This window comes from Monodon monoceros, unplaced genomic scaffold (assembly GCF_005190385.1).
Source record: "Monodon monoceros isolate NGI ecotype Baffin Bay Population unplaced genomic scaffold, NGI_Narwhal_1 Super_Scaffold_11, whole genome shotgun sequence".
Classification (NCBI taxonomy): Eukaryota; Metazoa; Chordata; class Mammalia; order Artiodactyla; family Monodontidae; genus Monodon; species Monodon monoceros.
In genome coordinates, this window is record NW_021703767.1 from 40,853,987 (window position 1) to 40,881,413 (window position 27,427).

General features: G+C 36.9%; 1 protein-coding gene across 1 annotated transcript in view; it reads left to right on the forward strand.

Moving 5' to 3' along the window:
* The window catches only part of LOC114890242 (casein kinase II subunit alpha'-interacting protein-like), a 66,481-nt gene extending 40,107 nt beyond the window's left edge, over nucleotides 1–26,374 (forward strand). The window contains 2 exon segments of the mRNA XM_029213696.1: nucleotides 24,231–24,558; nucleotides 24,561–26,374. Of these exon segments, the coding sequence (XP_029069529.1) occupies nucleotides 24,231–24,558; nucleotides 24,561–26,374 (2,142 nt within the window).
* Nucleotides 26,375–27,427: the final 1,053 nt, after the last annotated feature.

The following is a 27,427-nucleotide window of genomic DNA, read 5'->3' on the forward strand; positions in this document are numbered from 1 at the left end:
GAGGGCAGATAAATATCTTTTAATTATAAAATCAAGGGCATAGGAGATTTAGATTTATCTTTTAAATGGAAAACCTTTTAAAAAATGATATAAACTAGTGAAAAAATTTAGGTGAAGACATTAATGGTAGTTTATTTCAAGAAGGTCTGTAAGTTTATTTTCCAAGTGAGCAAAAGGTTATGCAGTACTTAAATGTAGTAAATTACAGGGTACTAAAATGTTACCTGTCATTATGACAATATTTTAGTTTGTTATCATGGTGAGAAAATTAATTTGCATTTGGAAAAGAAGACTAATATTGCTAGCTACTTGCCAAATATGATATTTTAAAATATCCTATTTCATTCTTATCTTAAAATGGTAAACATTATGCAATTTTCAAATACACAAAGATATAGAAATGTTATGTATATGTGTTAACTATTTTAATGCATTTGGAACAAAATCTGCATTACTGAAATCTAATCATTTTATATTCAGACTGCAAGTGGTGTTCGGTCAAGTGAAAAACATGAATCATGCAGTATGAAGGCAATGTGTAACCTACCAAATTATCCATTTGAGGCTATATTCTTGATTTCGTATAAGCAAAATTTCTTGAAATAGACATGAAATATAATCAACAGATCTCTTAATGTGTCATGGTTTTCCATAAGGTTCTTCCCTTTGTTTGCACAGCTGCTTTCTAGAGACCTGTATATCACATTTCCCTTACATTATTGTCAATGCTGTTTTAAACCTAGTGACCATTTCCAGGAAGAAAGTTGCTTGCACATATGCTTGATCTTATGAAAACTTAATCCACTGTTTCATAACCATTGAAAACCTCAATTTTTGTGCAGTCAAGATGTTTAGATTGTTCAATATATTGTTAAACTGTGATTTCATTAAAAAGGGAGAAATATTTATGAAAATTTAAGCTGGAGAATATAGTATAGCATATTCCAAAATGTATTGCATTCAGTCATTAGAAATATTATGTTATTGGGCAATTGATTTATAGATTGATTTATGGGCTTTGAAGAAATATAGCTCAATCTTGAAATAATATTTGGCTCTAAAATAAAACTGATAGATAGGCCAATAGTGATGTGAACTTGACGCTGAATTACATGATTGAGTTTTGAGCACATACACTTCTTTTTTTTAAATTGAAGCATGGCTAATTTACAATGTGGTGTCAGTTTCAGGTGTACAGCAAAGTGATTCAGTTATATATATATATATATATATATATATATTCTTTTTCAGATTCTTTTCCATTATAGATAATTACAAGATATTGAATATAGTTCCCTATGCTGTAGAGCAGGTCCTTGTTTACCTATTTCATATATAGCAGAGTGTATATGTTAATCCCAAACTCCTATTTTATCTCCCCCCAGCCCCTGGCTATCCCCTTTGGTAACCATAAATTCGTTTTCTATGTCTGTGAGTCTATTTCTGTGTTGTAAATAATTCATTTATATAATGTTTTTAGATTCCACATATAAGTGATATCATATGTATTTGTTTTTCTCCGTCTGACTTATTTCACTTAATATGATAATCTCTAGGTCCACCCATGTTGCTGCAAATGGCATTATTTCATTCTTTTTTTATGGATGAATAATAATCCATTGTTTATATATACCACACCTTCTTTATCCATTCATCTGTTGATGGACACTTAGGTTGCTTCCATGTCTTGGCTATTGTAAATAGTGCTGCTATGGACACTTTGCTGCATGTATCTCTTCTCTGGATATATGCTCAGGAGTGGAATGGCAAGATCATGTGGTAATTCTGTTTCGAGTTCATTTTTGTATATGGTGTTAAAGAATGTTCTAATTTAATTCTTTTACATGTAGCTATCCAGTTTTCCTAGCATCACTTATTGAAGAGACTGTCTTTTCTCCATTGTATATTTTTGCCACCTTTGTCATAGATTAATTGACCATAAGTGTGTGGGTTTATTTCTGGGCTTTCTATCCTGTTCCATTGATCTATATGTCTGCTTTTGTGCCAGTACCATACTGTTTTGATTACTGTAGCTTTGTAGTATAGTCTGAAGTCAGGGAGCATGATTCTTCCAGCTCCATTCTTCTTTCTCAAGATTGCTTTTGCTATTTGTGGTCTTTTGTGTTTCCATACAAATTAAAAAAAGTTTTTGTTCCAGTTCACTGAAAAATGCCATTGTTAATTTGATAGGGATTTCATTGAATTTGTAGATTGCCTTGGGTAGTATAGTCATTTTAACAATATTGATTCTTCCAGTCCAAGAATGTGGTATATCTTTCCATCTGTTTGTGTTGTCTTTATCTGCTGACAGCTTCATTTTTGCAAGGGTCCATTACCTGCAACATTGGACACCTCCTCTTTCAGTGTCCAGTGTTACTGCTACAGTGAATTTCTCACTGTCTGTCAATGTTTTAGGTTCTTTCATACTTTTGTGCCTTTCAATAGGATGGCATTCCCCTGATTCTTCAGTGGTAAAATGATCCCTCAAAAACCCAGTTCATATGTCACTTCCTCTTTGAAGCTCTTACACTCAATAACAAATATGAACACACTGAAGCATGGATAAATAAAATGACTAAGGACTTAACACATAGAGAAATATAGGTAGCCAAAATTCAGTTGATATTCAAGATATGAATATTAAAACAAGTAGTCATGAGGTGGAGACCAGCAAAAAGATAAATATTTAAAATATTCTAGAGCCAGAGTTTGCAAGGTAGCTAAATGTCACTTGTCTCTTACTGATGGGAATGTAATTTTTTTTTAAATGAATCTGCTGGAGGAAAAATTAGCAATCTATTTAAAAAAGTCTTAAAATATAAAATTTATCCTATGATTCTGATTCTAGAAAGTAATCTAAAAGAAGCAGAGATGTACAAAAATATTGGCTAAGATAAAGATCTTCAAAACCTTACTTTTAAATAATGGTATTTGGAAAAAGAATGATGGACTACAGACACTGATTAAAATTTTATTTGAAAAGAATATGTTGTAACATGAAAATATCCATGTTACTACATGAAACAAAAAAGAGAATTATGAGTATCTTATATTTGTATAAAAATGCAGATACATAGAAACACTAGAAATATATCCATACACTAACTCAGATGATGGGATTATGGGTGGTTTTTATTTTCTTGATCATAGTTTTTTATTTTTTTCTAAGTTTTCTACAGCAAATATATATTACATTTATCATCAGAATGTTTAAATGATTAATCATCCAGGTGTTTTAGTTAGTCCTGTCTTTGCTAGGACAAAAACAAATAAAATTTTATTTTAAGGAGTTACATTACCATAGAGATATATTAGAAGTTATTTTCTTGACTTAAATGACCCAAAATAGTACATAATTCATTTGCTTTCTAAAAATTAAATTTCAAACATACAGAAGAAAAATGATATTTGAAATAATCTCCATACCTGAAATATTGTCTGGGGTCAATTTACATATTTTCTGCATTTTCAGTATTTGCTAGTGTCTCTGGAAAGTACGTGGTGAAGGAGATTGGGAGATTGTTGGGATTGGATAGGAAGGTTATTAGTTGGGTAGGATAGCACTGTCTTCTTTGTTTTGTATTTTTTAAATGTAGAGCAGTTCTGTCATAACATTGCTTATTTATTTATTTATTTATTTTTGGCTGCATTGGGTCTTTGTTGCTGTGCGCGGGCTTTCTCTAGTTGCAGCAAGTGGGGGATACTCTTCATTGTGGTGCGTGGGCTTCTCATTGCAGTTGCTTCTCTTGTTGCGGAGAATGGGCCCTAGGCGCGCGGGCTTTAGTTGTGGCTTGCGGGCTCCGTAGTCATGGCTCGCGGGCTCTAGAGCGCAGGCTCAGTAGTTGTGGCGCATCGGCTTAGTTGCTCTGTGGCATGTAGGATCTTCCCAGACCAGGGTTCGAACCCATGTCCTCTGCCTTGGCAGGTGGATTGTTAACTACTGCACCACCAAAGAAGCCCAGCACTGTCTTCTTAAGCATCACAGAACTTGGACATTTTTTCATATTTGTAATCTTGAGATCCTGGGTCATGCATATATCTCAAGAAACCCTGGATTCCTACACAAAACAGAACAAAGAGGTTTTGTTTGAAGATACTCTTACAAGAGGTTACCTATATCTTTACATCTTTGTCTATATCTAAGCCAATTAATGTTTATTGTAGGTAATCCATAGATCCTAGTTGACCTTTTGCTGCCCTATTAAGAGTCAAAACTGGAAGACAAATCTCGTGCTTTCTCCCAAAGTATATAGAGGATCCCTTCTGTTTATGACATTAGGCCAAGATGTGTACTACTATAGCACAGATTTGCAGGATGGCCTACTGTTTTTGTGTAACCTTATTAAGGTTCTCTATTCCCCAGACTCCCATCATACAAAGATACATTAAACTCCAGCTTTTGCCAATCTGAGGTGTTCTTCTATGCACAGGGAACCTGCAGTGTATACATAAATTTAGAAGTTTTCAGCAGACTTGGGATTTTGCCTGGCAAACCGAAAGATGTGAAATATTTTCTGATGTATGAAGTACCACTCACTACTTTATAGGTCAGTGGGAGTTGAGCTGGATGTATGACTATAAGTGATTTGTTTATGATTTTGACAAAAGTATATGTAATTTTGTTTATGCATGTTTCTTTAACAGTGGCTTCTCTGCTCCTTTGACTGGTGGGAAGTGTTCAGACATTGACAAAACAATATATTTCCTAAAAGTCCCCCCACAAAAGAATTTTCTTTTGGACTTAACCTCTTCCCCTTCCTTCATCATTTTTAGTATATGTAATAGATCAGATAAAAAGGAAGTATTTTCTTCTTTTTTTTTTGAGAACTTCTTTTTCTTAACCTGAATTATTATTCTCCTTCAAAAAATGGATATTGAAAGTTTTCCACTGCCCAGCTAATCCTCCTGTCTCTGGTATATGACGTGCCATCACTTTTCCCCTGTGGTTCTTCTTTTTCTCCTATCTACCAATATAGCTGAGTGTTTCTCTATTTTAACAACATCAACCAGACTTCCCTTAAATATAACCTTTTCCAACTGTACTTAACTCTTCACAGTCAAGTTCCTTAAAGTCAGCCTGACTGTAATGGCTCCACTTCACACACATTACTCTTTGGAAATGTGCTCTCAAACAAGTTATTCGTGAACTCAAGGATTTGTTTTCAGTCACCACTCTTGAAATCCTTTTATAATTTGATTCTATTTAATGCCATTTATTTAAGTGGCAAAAATTATTTCTTGGACTTTTAAAAAATTTCCCTTCACATTTATTTCTCTCATCACTCCTGCATGGTATCCTTTGTGGATCCTCCACTTCTTCTCCTGTTCCTCATCTTCCTCCCTCTTCCTTCCAAATGTAAGTCCCTCAGAGGTTCTTATATATTAAGCTCTACCATCTTTCCTTTTTCTTCTTTTTTGCCACTTTCTGTTTCAATTCCTAACATCATCTTTATTCTTCAATTTCCAGAACATTTTCTTCATTTTGCTGTGTGTTGTCTGATTTGTCTTAAATCCATACCTGGCTTACTCCCTCTTCTTTAAGTTTAGACTGCATATGCCCTAATAATCTCTATATTTTTACACCTATCATAATTGGCTTTAAAGTGTTTCATGGAATTAAATTCCCTATTCTTTCTTCTGTGCTTTTAATGTTGCAGGAAAACTATTTTTTGTGTGTGTCCCCAAAGTGCCTTTCTGAATAGACTCAACAGGGATATTTTCTAAAAGTGGATGAAAACATGAACACTGTGGGTGGGAAGGGATGAATCCTAGCAAGCTGTCTTGATTCACACCATGCCAAGGAGCCACCACTCTTTGCCTCTACTCCTTAGTCTCTCTCATTTTTGGAGTTGGTTTAGATTCGTTGCACCCTATGCACTTGTCATGGGGGAAGAGGGTAGATATGACATTTTTATTCTGTTAAGATATGGAAAGTGGATGTTTTAACATTGTTTCTGAGGAAATTTTTCTGAAATTAAAACCAAAAAAAAAATACAGAAGCCTGAAAATTAATGGATTTTTACAGAGCATATTATTCTGTGGCCTTGTTGAACATATCCAGTGTATCTAGTGTGGCCAAACTAGGCTGACTTAGCTCTTTACTCACCAAACCCATGGTTCTTGAATTTGTCTGAGAGATGAAGACAGAGAGGATAGACAGTGTTGAGTCCAGCTGCGTGGCAGTGATATTTGGCTTCTGGATGGATTCCTGCAGAGCTCATGGGTAGACTCCACTAACATGTCCCTATGTTTGGGTGACAACTTGATTGAAGGTGAAAAACGGCAGAATTTGCTCAGTTTTTATGGAATAGAGAACTGTAGAAACAGTAGTCATTATATTTAGGTATATTTCTTTTTCTGTGCATTAGAACATAGTCTTCTCTGGATTGCTTTTCTTCACAGGGAATGAAACCAGCATATAGTCTACAAGATTGCCTGATGTGAGAGTAGCTCTGTTTCTAAGAATCATTGAAACAGCCAGATTTTTAGTTTTCATGAAACTTCTCTTAGTAAGAGGCACTTTTACAATCAAAAATATGTAGATTAGTGAGCATGAATGATAAAAAGAGTTCAGAGAAGGTAGCCTTGAAGTATAAATCTGAGAGATACTCTCTTGGGTGTATATATGGAAGAAGATGAAAGCTGAAATGTCTGAGTTCAACAAGGTAGAAATGTCAGGTACTCATCTCAGGCTAGAGATAAACCTCGGATTACAGAGGTTTCTTCTGAAGTCTTCTGTACATCTAAGCCAGAGCCGCTTATGCAGTTGGTTCCCAAAAGAGGATTATCCTCTTTGAGTGATCAGTCCTCACTCTGAGTTTGGTGCATTAAGATTTCCAAGAAATTCTCTAAATTCAAATCTCTTAAATTGTAAAAATCTTAATATAGGCCTGAGAGTTTGGCAGGCAGGAGTCAATTTGGCTTAAGCAAATCAAACAATTGAGCAGATTAAAAAACAATGCAAGGTACTTCAGCCCAAAATAAAAACAGATTTATATATTACGTATTCTGAGTATTAACTCAAGTAGAAATTTTTAGAAAATTAATCTATACGCACAACAAGAATACTGAATATTTTAAATCCTAAACCAATCTTCACCAGTTTTTAAGGCATTGATGCATTATTTATGTTTTTGTTGCATGGGTTTCCTGGTGCATGCATTTATTTCTCTTTTGATGGTTTATTGAGAACACAAAGCATTTGTCTCATTGTACTCTTTTTGTTTTAGAAGGGCTTACATTTGAAAGAGGTTGGCTTGTGGGTCTATTTTTGTTTAATATCAGCTCTTTTTTCTATCATTTTGTGAACGTCTTGTTCCCAAACACTCATCTGGAGATAAGATTCCTGAGACTGGTAATAGTAGTATACTGATAAATGGATTTACTGCAATTTGTTAATCCATTCACTTGCCGATGACCATTGGGTTATTTCCAGTTTTGGACTATTAAACTAATGCTTTAGTGAGCATATTTCTATAAGCCTTCTTATATAGGGTATGATTCCTTTTCTCTCAGGTAAATACTAGGAGTAGACTGGATTATATGATACATGCATACTTTGCTTTTGAAAAAATGGTCAACTGTTTCCAAACTTCTTGTGTTATTATATATTTCAACCAGCAGTGTATGAGAGTTCCATTTTCTCTACATCCTTGTCAATGCTTAGTATGGCCAACTTTTAAAACGTTAACTGTTCTAATAGGTATTTAGTTGTCTCTCATGTGGTTTCAATTTGCAATTCCTAATGAATAATGATGTTGAAATCTTTTCTTTCTGTGTTTCTTTTTTTTTTATATACAGCAGGTTCTTATTAGTTACCTATTTTATACATGTTAGTGTATATATGTCAATCTCAATCTCCCAATTCATCACACACACACACACACCCCACACTCCGTTTTTCCCCCTTGGTGTCCATATATTTGTTCTCTACATCTGTGTCTCTATTTCTGCCTTGATGAAATCTTTTCCTGTACTTATTTCCCATTCACATATCATCTTTGGAAAGCTGTCCAAATATTTTACTCATTTTTTATTGGATTGTTTGCTTTCTTAAGTTCTGTCTATAAACTCTTAATAACAAGTCCTTTATCAGATATATGCTTTGCAAATATTTTCCCTAAGTTTATGGCTTTTTCTTTTCACTTTCTTAACAGTGTCTTATGAATAGCAGAAGTTTTTAATTTTGGTGAAATTCAATTTATTCATGTTCTTTTATTGATTGTGCTTTTCGTGTCACATTTAAAAATCTATGCCAAAATGCAAAATCACAAAGATTTTCTCCTATGTTTTCTATAGTTTTATGTTTTATGTTAGATGTATGATCCCATTATGGATTGATTTTTGTATGTAATGTGAGGTATGTATCAAAGTTTATTCCTTGCAGCTGTATATATCTAATTATTACAATGTCATTTGAAAGGATTATTCTCCACTGAATTACCTTCACACTGTTTTCAAAAATCAGCTATCTATATATGTGTGGCTCTATTTCTGAACTTCTTATTCTGTTCTATTGATCAATTTGTCTACCTTTATGCCCACACCAGACAGTTTTGACTATTGTTGCTTTTTAATGTCTTGAAATCAGGTAATGTTGGTCTTCCAACTTTCTTCTTTTTCAGTTTCTTGTGTGTTTTAGCTCCTTTGCATTTAGACCCTTTACCCAGGTTTTCATAGTGTTAATATCTTACATAACCATGGCATATTTATCAAAACAAAGAAATTAACATTGGTACAATACTATTAACGGAACTACAGATTTTAATAGAATTTCACCAGATTTTTCTTTAATATCTTCTTGCTGACCCAGGATCCAGTCCAGGATACCATGTTGCCTTTAGTCATTATGTTTAGATTTCTCCAGTGTGTGACAGTTTCTCTGTCTTTCCTTGTTTTTCATGACTTTGGCACATTTGAAGAGTACTGGTGAAATATTTTGTAGAATTTTCCTCGGTTTGGGCTTGGCTGGTATCTTATGATAAGATTGGGTTCATGGATTTTGAAGAAGTGTATTATCTTTTTTATATATTTTGAGATTTGACTTGCTAAAATTTTGTTTGGAATTTTTGCATCTACATGAAGAATATTGGTCTATAGTTTTTTTTATAATCTAATAATGTTTTTGTTTGAATTTGGTATCAGGGTAATGATTGATTCATAGAATGAGTTAGGAAGAAATTGTTCCATTTTAATTTTCTGGAAGATCATTTGCAGAACTGGTATTCTTTCTTTCTTAAATGTTTTGTGGAATGCACCAGGGAAGCAATCAGGGTCTTGTGTTTTCTTTGTGGGAAAGTTTTTTTGCGGTATGTGGGCCTCTCACTGTTGTGGCCTCTCCCGTTGTGGAGCACAGGCTCCGGACGCGCAGGCTTAGCGGCCATGGCTCACGGCCCCAGCCGCTCCGCGGTATGTGGGATCTTCCCAGACCGGGGCACGAACCCGCGTCCCCTGCATCGGCAGGCGGACTCTCAACCACTGCGCCACTAGGGAAGCCCTGTGGGAAAGTTTTAAACTTCAATTTATTTAGTATATTTGGGACCTTCAGATTTTCTATTTATTCTTGAATGAGTTTTGGCAATTTTTATCTTTCAAGAAATCTGCCCTTTTCCTCTGAGTTGTCTAATATATCGGCATAATATTATTCACAGAATTACCTTATTATCTTCTTAAATATCTGTAGAGTCCATAGTAATGCCAGCTCTCTCATTCCTGATATTTGTAATTTATGTCTTCATTTCCCTTGATATATCTGGATAAATATTTTCAATTTCATTGATCTCAAAGAACCAGCGTTTTGTATCCTGCTTTTCTTATTTCTAACTTATTTAGCTTCCAATCTCTATTATTTTCTTTCTTCTACTTAATTTTAATTTAATGTGCTCTTCTTTTCCTCGTTGTTTAAGGAGAAAGTTAATATCATTATTTGAAAACTTCTTTTCTTATAGAGTCATTTAATGCTACAAATATCAAAAGTTGATTTCAAATGTTGATATTTAAGAAATTTCTTGATCCATGTATATTGACTTAGTAAAGAGTGACTTCCTTGAACTTTCTGAATTTTAATATATATTGATTCTGTTAGGTTTTCTATATTCTAAATTGGGTTTTCAACCATATGCTATGCAGAAAGATTATTTAATTTCTTCCTTTTCAATAGTTATGTATCTTTCTGTTTCCTTCTTTACTGCATTGGCCAGATCTTAAACAACATTAAATTGTAGTAGTGATAGTGGATATGCTTGTCTATTACCAATCTCTAATGGGACTAACTCATATTTCAATGCCAACTGAATGATTTGATTTTGCTTTCAAATTGATGTTTGCTTTCATTAAATAAACAGTTTTTTCTTAGTAGTTTACTGACTGAGTTTTATGAGAAATGGAAGTTGGATTATATAAAATTACTTTTTTGAATACCTATTAAGATTTATTTGTGAATTATGAACATGACAATTTAAATGTTTCCTAATAATAAATCATCATTACATTGTTTGAATGAGATCAAGTTGGTGACAGTCAATTATTATTTTATTGTAATGTTAAATTAACTGTTTTATTTTATTTAGGAATTTTGCATGTGGTATGTGTTATCACTTTATTATTTTCATTTTAGTTTTGAACTACTACTTTTGTTATGTTTTAATATCAGAATTATATACAACAGTTTCACAGAACAAATTTAGAATATTCTTATGTTCATAATATTCTGAAAAAGTTTGTATAACATTTATAAATATATCTTCATTGAAAGTTTGAAAGGACTCAACTGCAAAAAGAATTCGGGCACAGAGATTATTTGTGAATTAAGTCTTTCATAAGTCGTATTCATTTTCTTCCCATATTTATAGCTTCAGTCAAACCTCCACCACTTCTTGCATTGTATTTAGCATTTATATGCTTTAGCAAAACATTCTTTGAAATGGGAATGTTATTTGCTGAGTAAGTCTGAAAGTGGAAAAAATTCAAAAATGTTATTTTTCTCTGTTTTTTTCTTTATCTTAAATTCTTATTAGTTCCATTTGTTTTGAATTTCTTTATTCCCCTCCATATGATAGCAGGATTTCTACACTGCATTCTTCTCCTCGTCCCTCATTTTTCTAAGTTTTCATTGCATCTGTGTGCCAAAACTTGGTTCATCCTTTAATGTTTTAATTTTCAGTGAAAATTTGTGGCAGATGTATCTTTTCAAATTAGCATCAAGTTATGCAATTTAAAAATTTTTATTGAAATTAAGAAACACAGAAAAATACACATAGCGTAACTATGTTAGAGCTCAATTATCACAAAGTGAATTCACCCACACAATCAGCATACAGGTCAAGAAACAGACCATTATCAACACCCCAGAAGCTTTGTGTTCCCTCCTAATCTCCACTTCCGTAAATGGTTTATTATCTTGACTACTAACACCATAGTTAGTATGAACTCATTTTGTACTTTCACACATAAAATTATGAATTATTTTTTGTGCATATAATACTTTTCATTCAACATTTTGTATGTGATATTCATCCATGTAGTTGCATGAAGCTAGATTTTCTGTTAATTTTCATTGTTGTTTGGTATTTTATTGAATGAATATATCACAATTTATTTATATATTCTATTAATGATGGACAGTTAATTCTAGTTTGAAGCTATTAGGAATAATGCTCCAATGAATATCCTAGTATATGTATTTTGGTACCAATATTTATGCATTGCATGCCTCTTGGAATGTACCTAAGAATGGAATATAATATACACATATGTGTGTGTATATATAAAATATACTATTAAGCTACATAATCACCAATTATTGGCTTTGTCAGTTTTCATATTTTTTTAGTCACATTCTGATAATGTGCAGTAGGATCTCTCTGTAGTTTAAATATGCACTTCACTGATTTCTAAGGGGGCTGAGTGTTTTTTTCATATGTGCATTAGCGTTTGGATATCCTTTTTGTGAAGTGCTTATTCACATGTATTGCTTATCATTCTAATTGCATTGCCTGTCTTTTCTTAGCAACTTGCAGAAGTTGTAATGGATATGAGTCTTTTTTTAAGTATTGTAAATATTTATTTTCCATTCTTTAATTTGCCTTTAACTCTTTCTAAATATGGTATCTTTTGATGATTGGGAATTCTTGATTTTAATTTATCAATTTTTAATGGTTATAGCTTTCTATGTTCTTTTTTTTAACATCTTTATTGGAGTATAACTGCTTTACAATGGTGTGTTAGTTTCTGCTTTATAACAAAGTGAATCAGTTATACATATACATATATCCCCATATTTCTTCCCTCATCTGTCTCCCTCCCTCCTACTCTCCCTGTCCCAGCCCTCTAGGTGGTCACAAAGCACTGAGCTGATCTCCCTGTGCTGTGCGGCTGCTTCCCACTAGCTAGCTATTTTACATTTGGTAGTGTATATATGTCCATGCCACTCTCTCACTTTGTCTCGGCTTACCCTTCCCCCTCCCCATATCCTCAAGTCCATTCTCTAGTAGGTCTGCGTCTTTATTCCCGTCTTGCCCCTATGTTCTTCATGACCTTTCTTTTTTCCTTAGATACCATATATATGTGTTAGCATATGGTATTTGTTTTTCTCTTTCTGACATACTTCACTCTGTATGACAGACTCTAGGTCCATCCACCTCACTACAAATAACTCAGTTTCATTTTTTTATGGCTGAGTAATATTCCATAGTATATATGTACCACATCTTTTTATCCATTCATCTGTTGATGGACACTTAGGTTGCTTCCATGTCCTGGCTACTGTAAATAGAGCTGTGATTAACATTTTGGTACATGATTCTTTTTGAATTACGGTTTTTCAGGGTATATGCCCAATAGGGGGATTGCTGGGTCGTATGGTAGTTCTATTTTTAGTTTTTTAAGGAACCTCCAAACTGTTCTCCATAGTGGCTGTGTCAATTTACATTCCCACAAACAGTGCAAGAGTGTTACCTTTTCTCCACACCCTCTCCAGCATTTATTGTTTCTAGATTTTTTGATGATGGCCATTCTGACCAGTGTGAGATGATATCTCATTGCAGTTTTGATTTGCACTTCTCTAATGATTAATGATATTGAGTATTCTTTCATGTGTTTGTTGGCAATCTGTATATCTTCTTTGGAGAACTGTCTATTTAGGTATTTTGCCCATTTTTGGATTGGGTTGTTTGTTTTTTTGACATTGAACTGCATGAGCTGCTTGTAAATTTTGGAGATTAATCCTTTGTCAGTTGCTTCATTTGTAAATATTTTCTCCCATTCTGAGGGTTGTCTTTTCATCTTGTTTATGGTTTCCTTTGCTGTGCAAAGGCTTTGAAGTTTAATTAGGTCCCATTTGTTTATTTTTGTTTTAATACCATTTCTCTAGGAGGTAGGTCAAAAAGGATCTTGCTGTGATTTATGTCATGGAGCATTCTGCCTATGTTTTCCTCCAAGAGTTTAAAAGTGTCTGGCCTTACATTTAGGTCTTTAATCCATTTTGAGTTTATTTTTGTGTATGGTGTTACAGAGTGTTCTAGTTTCATTCTTTTACATGTAGCTGTTCAGTTTTCCCAGCACCACTTATTGAAGAGGCTGTCTTTTCTGCACTGTATATTTTTGCCTCCTTTATCAAAGAAAAGGTGACCATATGTGCGTGGGTTTATCTCTGGGCTTTCTATCCTGTTCCATTGATCTATATTTCTGTTTTTGTTCCAGTACCATACTGTCTTGATGACTGTAGCTTTGTAGTATAGTCTGAAGTCAGGGAGTCAGATTCCTCCAACTCCGTTTGTCTTTCTCAAGATTGCATTGGCAATTTGGGATCTTTTGTGTTTCCATAAGATTGTGAGATTTTTTGTTCTACTTCTCTGAAAAATGCCAGTCATAGTTTAATGGGGATTGCATTGAATCTGTAGATTGCTTTCGGTGGTATAGTTATTCCCACAATGTTGATGCTTCCAATCCAAGGACATGGTATTTGTCTCCATCTATTTGTATCATCTTTAATTTCTTTCATCAGTATCTTACAATTTTCTGCATACATGTCTTTTGTCTCCTTAGGTAGGTTTATTCCTAGATATTTTATTCTTTTTGTTGCAGTGGTAAGTGGGAGTGTTTTCTCAATTTCACTTTCAGATATTTCATCATTAGTGTATAGGAATGCAAGAGATTTCTGTGCATTAATTTTTTATCCTGCTACTTTACCAAATTCATTGATTAGCTCTAGTGTTTTTCTGGTAGCATCTTTAGGATTTTCTATGTATAGTATCATGTCATCTGCAAACAGTGAAAGCTTTATTTCTGCTTTTCCATTTTGGATTCCTTTTATTTCTTTTTCTTCTCTGATTGCTGTGGCTAAAACTTCCAAAACTATGTTGAATAATAGTGGTGAGAGTGGGCAACCTTGTCTTCTTCCTGATCTTTGTGGAAATGGTTTCAGTTTTTCACCATTGAGGATGATGTTGGCTGTGGGTTTGTCATATATGGGCTTTATTATGTTGAGGTAAGTTCCCTCCATGCCTACTTTCTGGAGGGTTTTTATCATAAATGGTTGAATTTTGTCAAAAGTTTTTTCTGCATCTATTGAGATGATCATCTGGTTTTTCTCCTTCAGTTTGTTAATATGGTATATCACATTGATTGATTTATGTATATTGAAGAATCCTTGCATTCCTGGCATAAACTCCACTTGATCATGGTGTATGATCCTTTTAATGTGCTGTTGGATTTTGTTTGCCAGTATTTTGCTGAGGATTTTTGCATCTATGTTCATCAGTGATATTATCCTGTAGTTTTCTTTCTTTGTGACATCTTTGTCTGGTTTTGGTATCAGGGTGATGGTGGCCTCGTAGAATGAGTTTGGGAGTGTTCCTCCCTCTGCTATATTTTGGAAGAGTTTGAGAAGGATAGGTGTTAGCTCTTCTCTAAATGTTTGATAGAATTAGCCTGTGAAGCCATGTGGTCCTGGGCTTTTGTTTGTTGGAAGATTTTAAATCATAGTTTCAATTTCAGTGCTTGTGATTGGTCTGTTCATATTTTCTATTTCTTCTGGTTCAGTCTCAGAAGGTTGTGTATTTCTAACAGTTCATCCATTTCTTCCAGGTTGTCCATTTTATTGACATATAGTTGCTTGTAGTAATTTCTCATGATTCTTTGTATTTCTGTAGTGTCAGTTGTTACTTCTCCTTTTCCATTTCTAATTCTATTGATCTGAGTCTTCTCCCTTTTTGTCTTGATGAGTCAGGCTAGTGGTTTATCCATTTTGTTTATCTTCTCAAAGAACCAGCTTTTAGTTTTATTAATCTTTGCTATCATTTCCTTCATTTCTTTATCATTTATTTCTGATCTGATTTTATGATTTCTTTCCTTCTACAAACATTGTAGTTTTTTGTTCTTCTTTCTCTAATTGCTTTAGGTGTAAGGTTAGATTGTTTATTTGAGGTGTTTTTTGTTTCTTGAGGTACGATTGTATTGTTATAAACTTCCCTCTTGGGACTGCTTTTGCTGCATCCCATAGGTTTTGGGTCATCGTGTTTTCATTGTCATTTGTTTCTAGGTATTTTTTGATTTCCTCTTTGATTTCTTCAGTGATCTCTTGGTTATTCAGTAGTGTATTGTTTAGCTTCCATGTGCTTGTATTTTTACAGATTTTTTCCTGTAATTGATATCTAGTCTCATAGCGTTGTGGTCAGAAAAGATATTTGATACGATTTCAATTTTCTTAAATTTACCAAGGCTTGATTTGTGACCCAAGATATGATCTATCCTGGAGAATCTTCCATGAGCACTTAAGAAGAAAGTGTATTCTGGTTTTTTGGATGGACTGTCCTATAAATATCAATTAAGTCCTTTTTTTTGCCTTTCTTTTTCTTTATTTGTAACTGTTTAAAGCTTTCATATAGCTATCTGTAGTATGAGTTGATACTAAATAAAATATCAATTAGGTGATGAAATTAACATCCAACAAGCAAATATAATCATTAAAATTTCTGCTGTACTCATTTTTTAAAATCTTGGTTCTGGTAAAATAATATCACAGTGATTTTTTTTCTCCTGTCAGAGAATGGCTATGCTTGCTTTTCAATGATTGTGTTTTGTTCAAACATATATATTCTCTGTATTCAAAAACTGTGATAACAAAAGAACTATTTTATAAGAAATTTAACATAATAGCCTCTATCCTTGGGTAGAGTACATTAGAATGTTTGTACAGTTATTTTGTAGGCAGTTTGATGAAACAGTATTTCATTAGAGGAAAATCTGTACTTATCAGAAAAGGATGATTCAGTGGATATGCAAATGAGGTGGCTAGTCTTCCTTATATTTTTCTCACCTCCAGAATAGCCATAAAGGAGTGAGAATTCTAGGGCTACAATCTTTAATTTTTTTTTTTTTTTGGCGGTACGCAGGCCTCTCACTGTTGTGGCCTCTCCTGTTGTGGAGCACAGGCTCCTGATGTGCAGGCTCAGTGGTCATGGCTCACGGGCCCAGCTGTTCCACAGCATGTGGTATCTTTCCATACCGGGGCACGAACCTGTGTCCCCTACATCGGCAGGTGGACTCTCAACCCCTGTGCCACCGGGGAAGCCCTACAATCTTTAAATTTATAAAGGCAGTTAGCATCTTTCTTTGATGGAAATATTGGAACATAGCATAAGAATTTTTTCTCTTTTGAGAAGACCAAAGCTCTGAAAAAGTACCTGGATTATTAACACCTAAGTCACCAGCAGTTCAAAAGTTCAAGGATAAATATGGATCTGGAGATGATCCCTGAAAGAATTCCACCTTAGTAGACAAAGAAAATGGCTGAGATCACATCAACAGGACTCCCTTTAATAGGTGCAAAAATAAAGTCACGTAAGAAGAGAAGAAACGCTTGTCAGCTCCTCTGGAGGGAGGGTATGAATAGCAAAAGAAACTAGTAGAAGGAGTGGGAAAAACGTTGAAGAGACAAGCAGTTAAAGACCAAGTTAAGATCAGAAGTAGCTACGAAACTTTTTCTTGCAATGACAATGGAAGCAAAGAGGCATACAGCCACATGGTAATTCCACTCTCTCTGCTCATTCTGAGTCGTGTCTGTTCTCTGTGTTCTAATAAAGCTATGTTGATATACTTATCACTTCACATTGTATTATTGGCTTACCTCCCTCTCCAGTCACATTAGGAGTAGACTGAAAGCAACATGAAGTCTTTTATTTCTTTATCCTCAGTGCCTAGCGCAAGATCTGGAATATACTGTTTATCAACTGTCTGTCAAATGAATGAGCCAGGTTCAACACTATGTGATCTTGAGAGAGACAAAGTAGTCAAGTAAACATCCAAAACCAAAATAAGTATTACTTTAGAGTAAACTCTGAGATAATATGGAAGTACACATAATCAATATAATTCCAATTAAACGCAAAGACATTTGACACTACTTAGCCTATATGTAAATGATCCTTTATAGACCAGTGATAATTTTGCATTAGGTATTTTGAAATATTGAAAATAGTTCATTAATGCTTCTAGGTAGCTTTATTGATTCCTAGTTGGACACTAGTGAGCTAGAACTCAAGAAATCCATGGGGTCCAAGGTCTGGAGTGTTCCTGGACCTGGGCTATAGCTGAGTTTATAGGTGAGTGTCAGATGATGCCACTCTCAGGGTAGGAAAGCTGCCAACATTGGGAAACAAAGACACAGCCTGATATCTCACATCACAGTTCTTTAGAGTTAATTGATTTATTACTGACAGTTCTGTTTACTGCGGTTCTGAACATTGTTGCCAGGGAAAGTGCTAAGGAGAGTTGCTGGACATCGAACCTGCACATCAGCACTTGCCCCAAGGTGAATCCAGACATTTAAAAGAGACTTCTATTGGGCTTCCCTCGTGGCACAGTGGTTGAGATTCCGCCTGCCGATGCAGGGGACACAGGTTCGTGCCCTGGTCCAGGAAGATCCACATGCTGTGGAGCAGCTGGACCCGTGAGCCATGGCTGCTGAGCCTGCGCATCCGGAGCCCGTGCCACGCAACGGGAGAGGCCACAACAGTGAGGGGCCCGCGTACCGCAAAAAAAAAAAAAAAAAAAAAAAAGACGTATTGAAGGTCCTTCTTTTTTAATGTATCATTCAAAACTTGTGTTTCCTTATCTATTTTTATTTTGGATGATCTGTCCATTGGTGAAAGTGGGGTGTTAAAGTCCCCTACTATGATTGTGTTACTGTCATTTTCCCCTTTTATGGCTGCTAGCATTTGCCTTATGTATTGAGGTCCTCCTATTTGTGGTGCATAAATAGTTATAATTGTTATATCTTCTTCTTGGATTGATCCCTTGATCATTATGTAGTGTCCTTCTTTGTCTCTTGTAATAGTCTTTGTTTTAAAGTCTATTTTGTCAGATATGAGAATTGCTACTCCAGTTTTCTTTTGATTTCCATTTGCATGGAATATCTTTTTCCATCCACTCATTTTCAGTCTGTATATGTCCCTAGGTCTGAAGTGGGTCTCTTGTAGACAGCATATATACGGGTCTTGTTTTTGTATCCATTCAGCCAGTCTATGTATTTTGGTTGGAGCATTTAATCCATTTACATTTAAGGTAATTATCGATATGTATGTTCCTATTACCATTTTCTTAATTGTTTTGGGTTTGTTATTGTAGGTCTTTTCCTTCTCTTGTGCTTCCTGCTTAGAGAAGTTCCTTTAGCATTTGTTGTAAAGGTGGTTTGGTGGTGCTGAATTCTCTTAGCTTTTGCTTGTCTGTAAAGCTTTTAATTTCTCTGTCAAATCTGAATGAGATCCTTGCTAGGTAAAGTAATCTTGGTTGTAGGTTTTTCCCCTTCATCAGTTTAAATATGTCCTGCCACTCCCTTCTGGCTTGGAGAGTTTCTGCTGAAAGATCAGCTGTTAACCTTATGGGGATTCCCTTGTATGTTATTTGTTGTTTTACCCTTGCTGCTTTTAATATTTTTTCTTTGTATTTAATTTTTTTTTTTTTCTGTATACGGGCCTCTCACTGTTGTGGCCTCCGCCGTTGCAGAGCACAGGCTCTGGACGCGCAGGCTCAGCAGCCATGGCTCACGGGCCCAGCCGCTCTGCGGCATGTGGGATCTTCCAGGACCAGGGCACGAACCCATGTCCCCTGCATCGGCAGGCGGACTCTCAACCACTGCGCCACCAGAGAAGCCCTGTATTTAATTTTTGACAGTTTGATTAATATGTGTCTTGGCATGTTTCTCCTTGGATTTATCCTGTATGGGACTCTCTGTGCTTCCTGGACTTGACTATTTCCTTTCCCATATTTGGGAAGTTTTCAACTATAATCTCTTCAAATATTTTCTCACTCCCTTTCTTTTTCTCTTCTTCTTCTGGGACCCCTATCATTTGAATGTTGGTATGTTTAATGTTGTCCCAGAGGTCTCTGAGACTGTCCTCAATTATTTTCATTCTTTTTTCTTTATTCTTCTCTGAGGTAGTTATTTCCACTATTTTATCTTCCAGGTCACTTATCCATTCTTCTGCCTCAGTTGTTCTGCTATTGATCCATTCTAGAGAATTTTTAATTTCATTTATTTGTTATTCATCACTGTTTGCTTGCTCTTTAGTTCTTCTAGGTCCTTGTTAAATGTTTCTTGTATTTTCTCCATTCTATTTCCAAGATAGATACTTCCTGTGTGTGCACACAGGCTTCTTGGTGGCTGCAGAAGCAGCCTTAGCATCCCATGCCTGTCTCTGGGGTCTGCACTGATAGCCGCGGCTCACGCCCATCTCTGGAGCTCCTTTAAGTGGCACTCTTAATTCCCTCTCCTCACGCACCAGGAAACAAAGAGGCAAGAAAAGTTCTTGTAGGTCCTTGTTAAACATTTCTTGTATTTTCTCCATTCTATTTCCAAGATTTTGGATCATCTTTACTATCATTATTCTGAATTCTTTTTCAGGTAGACTGCCTATTTCCTCTTCTTTCATTAGGTCTGGTGGGTTTTTACCTTGCTCCTTCATCTGCTGTGTGTTTTTCTGTCTTCTCATTTTGTTTATCTTACTGTGTTTGGGGTCTCCTTTTTGCAGGCTGCAGGTCCGTAGTTCCCTTTGTTTTTGGTGTCTGTCCCCAGTGGCTAAAGTTGGTTCAGTGGGTTTTGTCGGCTTCCTGGTGGAGGGGACTAGTGCCTGTGTTCTGGTGGATGAGGCTGGGTCTTGTCTTTCTGGTGTCACGTCTGATGGTGTGTTTTGGGGTGTCTGTGGCCTTACTATGATTTTAGGCAGCCTCTCTACTAATGGGTGGGGTTGTGTTCCTGTCTTGCTAGTTGTTTGTCATAGGGTGTCCAGCACTGGAGCTTGCTGGTCGTTGAGTGGAGCTGGGTCTTGGTGTTGATATGGAGATCTCTGGGAGATTTTCTCCATTTGATATTACATGGAGCTGAGAGGTCTCTAGTGGAACAATGTCCTGAAGTTGGCTCTCCTACCTCAGAGGCACAGCCCTGACGCCTGGCTGGAGCACCAAGAGCCTGTCCTCCACACGGCTCAGAATAAAAGGGAGAAAAAAAGAAAGAAAGAAGTTGATAAAATAAAATAAAATAATTAAAATAAATATTAAATTTTTTTTAAAGTAATAAAAAAAAGAAAGAAAGAAGAGAACAACCAAACCAAAGAACAAATCCACCAATGATAACAAATGCTAAAAACTATACTAACAAAACAAAACAAAACAAAAAACCGGACAGACAGAACCCTAGGACAAATGGTAAAAGCAAAGCTTTACAGACAAAATTACACACAGAAGCACACACATACACACTCACAAAAAAAGAAAAAGGGAAAAAAATATATGTATTGTTGCTCACAAAGTCCACCTCCTCAATTTGGGATGATTCGTTGTCTATTCAGGTATTCCGCAGATGCAGGGTACATCAAGTTGATTGTGGAGATTTAATCTGCTGCTCCTGAGGCTTCTGGGAGGGATTTCCCTTTCTCTTCTTTGTTTACACAGCTCCCAGGGTTCAGCTTTGGATTTGGCCCCGCCTCTGCGTGTAGGTTACCTGAGGGCGGCTCTTCTTCGCTCAGACAGGAGGGGGTTAAAGGAGCAGCTGATTTGGGGGCTCTGGCTCACTCAGGCTGGGGGAGGGAGGGGTACGGATGCGGGGCGAGCCTGCGGCGTCAGAGGCCGGCGTGACATTGCACCAGCCTGAGGTGCGCCATGCGTTCTCCCGGGGAAGTTGTCCCTGGATCCCGGGACACTGGCAGTGGCGGGCTGCACAGGCTCCTGGGAGGGGAGGTGTGGAGAGTGTCCTGTGCTGGCACACAGGCTTCTTGGTGGCAGCAGCAGCAGACTTAGCGTCTCATGCCCGTCTCTGGGGTCTGCGCTAATAGCCGCGGCTCGTGCCCGTCTCTGGAGCTCCTTTAAGCAGCGCTCTTAAACCCTTCTCCTCGCGCACCAGGAAACAAAGAGGGAAGAAAAAGTCTCTTGCGTGTTCGGCAGCTGCAGACCTTTTCCTGGACTCCCTCCCAACTAGCCGTGGCGCACTAACCCCTTCAGGCTGTGTTCACGCCACCAGTCCTCTCCCTGTGCTCCAACTGAAGCCCGAGCCTCAGCTCCCAGCCCCCGCCCGCCCTGGTGGGGGAGCAGACAAGCCTCTCGGGCTGGTCAGTGCTGGTTGGCACCGATCCTCTGTGCGGGAATCTCTCCACTTTGCCCTCCGCACCCCTGTTGCTGTGCTCTCCTCCACGGCTCCGAAGCTTCCCCCTTCCACCACGCCCGTCTTCGCCAGTGAAGGGGCTTCCTAGTGTGTGGAAACCTTTCCTCCTTCACAGCTCCCTCCCACTGGTGCAGGTCCCATCCCTATTCTTTTTCTCTGTTTTTTCTTTTGCCCTGCCCAGGTACGTGGGGATTTTCTTGCCTTTTGGGAGGTCTGAGGTGTTCTGCCAGCGTTCAGTAGGTGTTCTGCAGGAGTTGTTCCACATGTAGATGTATTTCTGATGTATTTTTGGGGAGGAAGGTGATCTCCACGTCTTACTCTTCCGCCATCTTGAAGCCTTTTTATGTTCTTTTAAGAAATCTTTCCTTACATCAAGATCATGGAGTTACTCTATTATTATTATCTAGAAGTTTTTTAGAGTGCCACACATATATAGTAGAATGTGCCATTCCCCCTCCTTTTAAAGTATTGGATGTCAAAACACACCACACAAAATCCAGCAAGGTATGCTGGATATTCTTAAGGTATGAAAGAGATAAAACCAACAGGTCCTGGTTTCTAAATCATTTTAGAAAGTGAAGCTGTCCAGGATGATTTCAAAGATTTTGAATTAGATGACTAGGTTTTAAGAACCGAGATAGAAGATATACAAAAAGATGATTTCTTTATAAGGAGAAATAACTTACTGATTTTTATGTTTTGTGCTTGAATTGTTTTGGGGAATTTTGGATAGAGAAGTCTGATGATTAATTGGAAATAGAATTTCAAAGCTAAAGAGAAAACCAGGACTAGAGACAAAAAAATTAGGAAGTCATTGGTGTGTAAATGATATTGTTGATACTTGGAGAATTCCACTAAGAATGACTCAACACTTGAAAACAAGTGAATTAAGATACTAATAAGATATATTTTTAAATAAATGTAAATAAGATTAAATATGTGGAAAGACACCTTAACATAAAGGAAAAAATTCTAGCAGTAGTAGAATTGATAGTAAATAAGTGGATAAGTTGGCATATATGAGGAATAAAGTTGTCCATCAGAAATTGGATTAGTAAGTTACTGAAGCATAGAAATAACCATGAAACCAAATTCTGATAGCTCTCATTCTTCAAGGGCCTTAAAGTCAGTGTTCTAATTGGCTAATCCCTGGATCAGTTGGAATTACTCTTGGGTTTTTTGTCATATAGTGTGTTTTAGCCTTAAAACCTGAAGAACAGACCCTTGACCATGAAAAATGCACTGAAATAGTGTCATGTTAAACCATGTGTTGCTTTTTTTTTTTTTGCGGTACGTGGGCCTCTCACTGTTGTGGCTTTTCCCGTTGCGGAGCACAGGCTCTGGACGCGCAGGCTCAGCGGCCATAGCTCACAGGCCCAGCTGCCCTGCGGCATATGGGATCTTCCCGGACTGCGGCACGAACCCATGCCCCCTGCATCGGCAGGTGGACTCTCAACCACTGCGCCACCAGGGGAGCCCATGTGCTGCTTTTTAAGAAGCACCATAGCTGTGTTTCCTGAGTAGTAAATGCTTGTATTGCTTTTGACCAGATAGAAGGTTCTGTTTTTTATAAACTTTCTATAGTTCATTTTTAAATCCTAAATATAACTAATGTGATTCCTTAGGAATAAAGTGAAAATAGGACAGAACTGGTGATATAAGTCTGAGAACTACTCTGAGGTGAGAACAAAAGAAAAGAATTCAGTGAAGATCTATAGAGAAATAAGAGAATGAATGAGAGAATCAGAGTAGAGAGAAATAATGGACATGAATGAAGAACATTGTTTGAAAAGGTAGTGATCAACAGTTTCAAAAGCTGCAATAGTGACAAATAAGACTAAGACTGAAAGTATGCAATAGACATTCAACTAGAATTATGGTCTTTTGGAAGTAAGCTAAAAGGTGATAATGATGGGTAATTGAATCTAAATTGAAAACTAACATATCAGAACTTCCATTTCACTTTCTTTAAGATTCTCTTATTTCATGCAATAAACTTATCACAGACTTTTTTTTTTTTTTTTTTTTTTTACTAAAGCAATCATTGAAAGAGTACCGAAAATAGCTATTACCTTTTATTGAGCATCTCTTATATCTTGGGCACTGTTACACATTTTAGATGTATTATTTAGTCTTTAGCCCAATAAATTAAACATTATGTTTATCTATTTTACAGATGGGCAATTGGGAATTTAGAAAGTTTAATTCAAAAGTTACACACACAGTAGTTCTCTAGTCACTACAAATTGTTTGAGAAAATTAATATCCCTATCAGGATCTCTTCTGAACCTTCTTCACTCTTTTGTTAACAGGCATTATTTCCTCAAGAGGAAAAAACTCTAAAGAGAAGACAGAGAAGAATCTCAATTGGTGACACTTTTTTCAACCTCATTTACACCTCAATTTTGAAATGCTCTATAATATTTAGGAATTAACAAAAAGATTACATGATAGATGATAGAAACTACCTAAGTTTTTTATTTAAAAGTATTTGTTGTCCATGGAATCCAGCTAAAAGACTATCAGTTACTAAAACATCCCTGCAAGCCAACTGCTTTCAGAAAGACCTCTAGACTAGCACAAGTTGGTGCCACTAGCATACTATGATCAACAATTTGTGCCATTAGAACGCTGTTACCAACTGGCCACAAGCAGCTCATTAACACATCAACACACAGATGAAAAACAAAAGCAACCCAATAACCAATCTGTGGTCAAAGTAGAATCCCATAGTAATAACCCTGCAGTGCATCCCCTAAACTCTAACCAGAAGGTACAGAGATGCTCAATATTGCCCTCTGCCAAGTGTCAGGACACAATTTCACAGGACCTCTATAACAGGGTTCTGAAATCACCATTATCTCACTCCAAATATCAGGCCACACCTTCACTACACCTCCACCAGAGAACTCCCTGTGGCCTAATAAGAGAGGCTTGAGCTCACCGTTGTCCCACACCGAACCTCAGATCACATCTTCACTTGACCTCACCAAGACATCATTGCCAGAGCCCAATCAAACAGCCTGGAGCTCACAATTACCCTTTCCCAATCCTCAGAATACATCTTCCCTAGACCTTTGCTGGATATCACCTTCACTGAAGTCTAATCGAAGGGTCTCAAGTTCATCATCATATGCCCTCAAACATCAAGAAACTCCTTCCCCAGACTACCTATGGACATTGTCATCTTTGGGACCTAATCAAAGAGCCTTTAGCTCAGTGTTACCCCAGTCCAAGCCTCAGAAAGCCTCTTCATTGGATAGCCTTTGACACTCTTTGTTAGAGCGCCATCAAAGATGTTTGAGCTCACCATCACTCAACTCTACACCTCAAACACATGACTTGCTTCAGACATCACCTTCTTTGGATCCCAGTCAGATGACTCTGAGCTCATCGTTACCTGATTCCAGACCTCAGACAACACCTGTATTGAGCTCTAATTCCAGTGTTCTGAGATTAACGTTGTCCAGCTCAAAAGAAAGGAAATCACCTTTACCACATTCTATGCATCAGCCAAAGAGTTTGCCATTGTTCCAGCCCAAAACACTTGATCGTAACTTCAGGACCCTGAATTCACCAGTGTGTCACTCAAAATTTCAGAACACCACTTCACTAAGTGACAAACACAAGGCCACAAATCTTCCCTCACCCCATCCCAAACCAAATATCTCAGGTCCATCATTATTAAGCTCCAAACACTGCATCAGGAACATAGCTGCTTTAACATTGGGCTCCAGACTCCAGAGTAAAAGCAGTTTTGGTCTTTATGAAAAGACAGAACCAAATAAGGAAATTCGATGGACTTTAGGTTATATTCATCCCTGCATTATCAAAGGTGGAACGGTCCCTGATGATGTTGTAAATAAAATTGTCAATTCTCTCTCCAAGACCAGAATCCAGAGGGATCTCTGTAGGCAGATTCTCTTTCGAAGGATGAGGGGAAGGGCAAATCCTCATCCTGGACCCCGCCTTTCATCAAGTTATATGGTTTGTTTAGCTTGTGCTTCCTGCATAAAATCTCAGTGTAACCATCTTACAGGAAGGAAAGACCCTCGTGCTGCAACACTGTTTGTCAGCCCAGCACCTGAGACCACTCCTGAGGGAGAAATAGAGGTGAAACTAGTTTTTATCCTCTCCCTACCAGAGACTTCTTTTTCATTCCCTGTGAAAGAAAATCAGCCTGATGAAGTCCCTGAAGAAAACCTTGGAGGAATTGGGGAGATATCAAAATTTTTCCCTACATCTGAACCTGATATCACCAAGGAGGCTAATGTGAAGAAAACATGGCCGACAGTAGCCCCTGCAAACCAAGCTGTAAGCCAACAGCCCCAGGCTATAGACTGGCTGCTCTATGTTAAGGAAAGTAGTAACCCTCAGTCGCAGTCCCTACTCCCCTCATCTTCTTCCTCATCGTCCTCTTCCTCTTCCACTACACCCCCTTTACCCCCTCCTCCTCTGAAAGAGGCTACCACATCTACTGTCTCAGGCTGTGTGTCCACTAAGGTACTTAGTTACCACCGGCTGCCTCCAGGGGTCTCCTGGCTTGAGTTTATATGTAGTAAAAATCACCAGCCACTTCCTGCAAAACCATGTCCAAGTCAATCACCATCTCCCCAAACAAGGTCTATGAGGAATAGCACCACAGTAAAAAGGAGAAAGGGGCCAGAGATACTGTTCAAAATGTTCCAGACAAAGGTTCAAAATGAGAGAAATCTTGATTAAATTAACTTTTTTGTTTCTTTGAAGGCAATTGACCTCTTAGTTCTTTGACATTAGAGATTGATTTCCTATCATGCTTATTAAAATCTTAGTATTAACTAAGCGTGCCTCTATAACTCAGCCGATGAAGCAGCTAGCTGAGGGGAACTATTACTCTTAAGTCTATTTTCTACTTAAATAATAGACTATGATCTCCTAGAAGCCAAGTTGAATCCTATGTTTTTAACCAAATGCCTGGCTTACAGTAACCACTATAAAATAATTGTTAAGTGAATTAATAATAATTGGCCATAGACCAGAAACACCTCATTTGTCTTGCCCTGAACAGTATCTAACTCATTGTTATTCTCCTTCCTCATAAGATGGACAGAATCCTTAAACCAGTGTATGCTAATCCATTTCCCTACCTCTAAAGAAAATTCACATCATGTTCAACAGGTAAGAATATATATAGAAAGGAATCTTTTCAGTTATGTGTTCCTAGGGAAAATTCTTCTATGCTAAGATCCCACACTCTAAAATGTAATGATTTACTCAACCTTAGTTAGCAAATCTCAGGAAAGAATAACTAACTGATGCAGACAACCCTACCTTATGCTGACTGTGCCAACATTTAAATTATGGGCTCTAAAGTCACTTGTTCATCACTTCTACCTATACCACATAAACGGGTTAATAAAAATGTTTAAAAATGTTTTTGTTCCACTGGGTCCACTAGTAGTGGGAAAAGGAGGGAATTGTCTTACCTACTACTTTAAGTGATTATCTCTAACCCCAAGGGCTAGAATTAGCTTCTCTTGCATGCACTGATGGCTCACACTTCTGCCTCTCCACTCCACATCTTTCTGAACACCAGCTTGCATATGGGGCTTTTCCAGTGGAACATTGCACAGGCACCTCAAACTCAATACGGTCAAACCAGAATTTATCATCTTTACATTTACAACTTGCATCTTTATATTATAGTCCTTTGCCCTCTGTGTTCCCTATTTCAGTGGATGTACCACCATCTGTCATGGAGTTTGACTGTTTTTCTTATTGCCTGCCCCTCTCCAG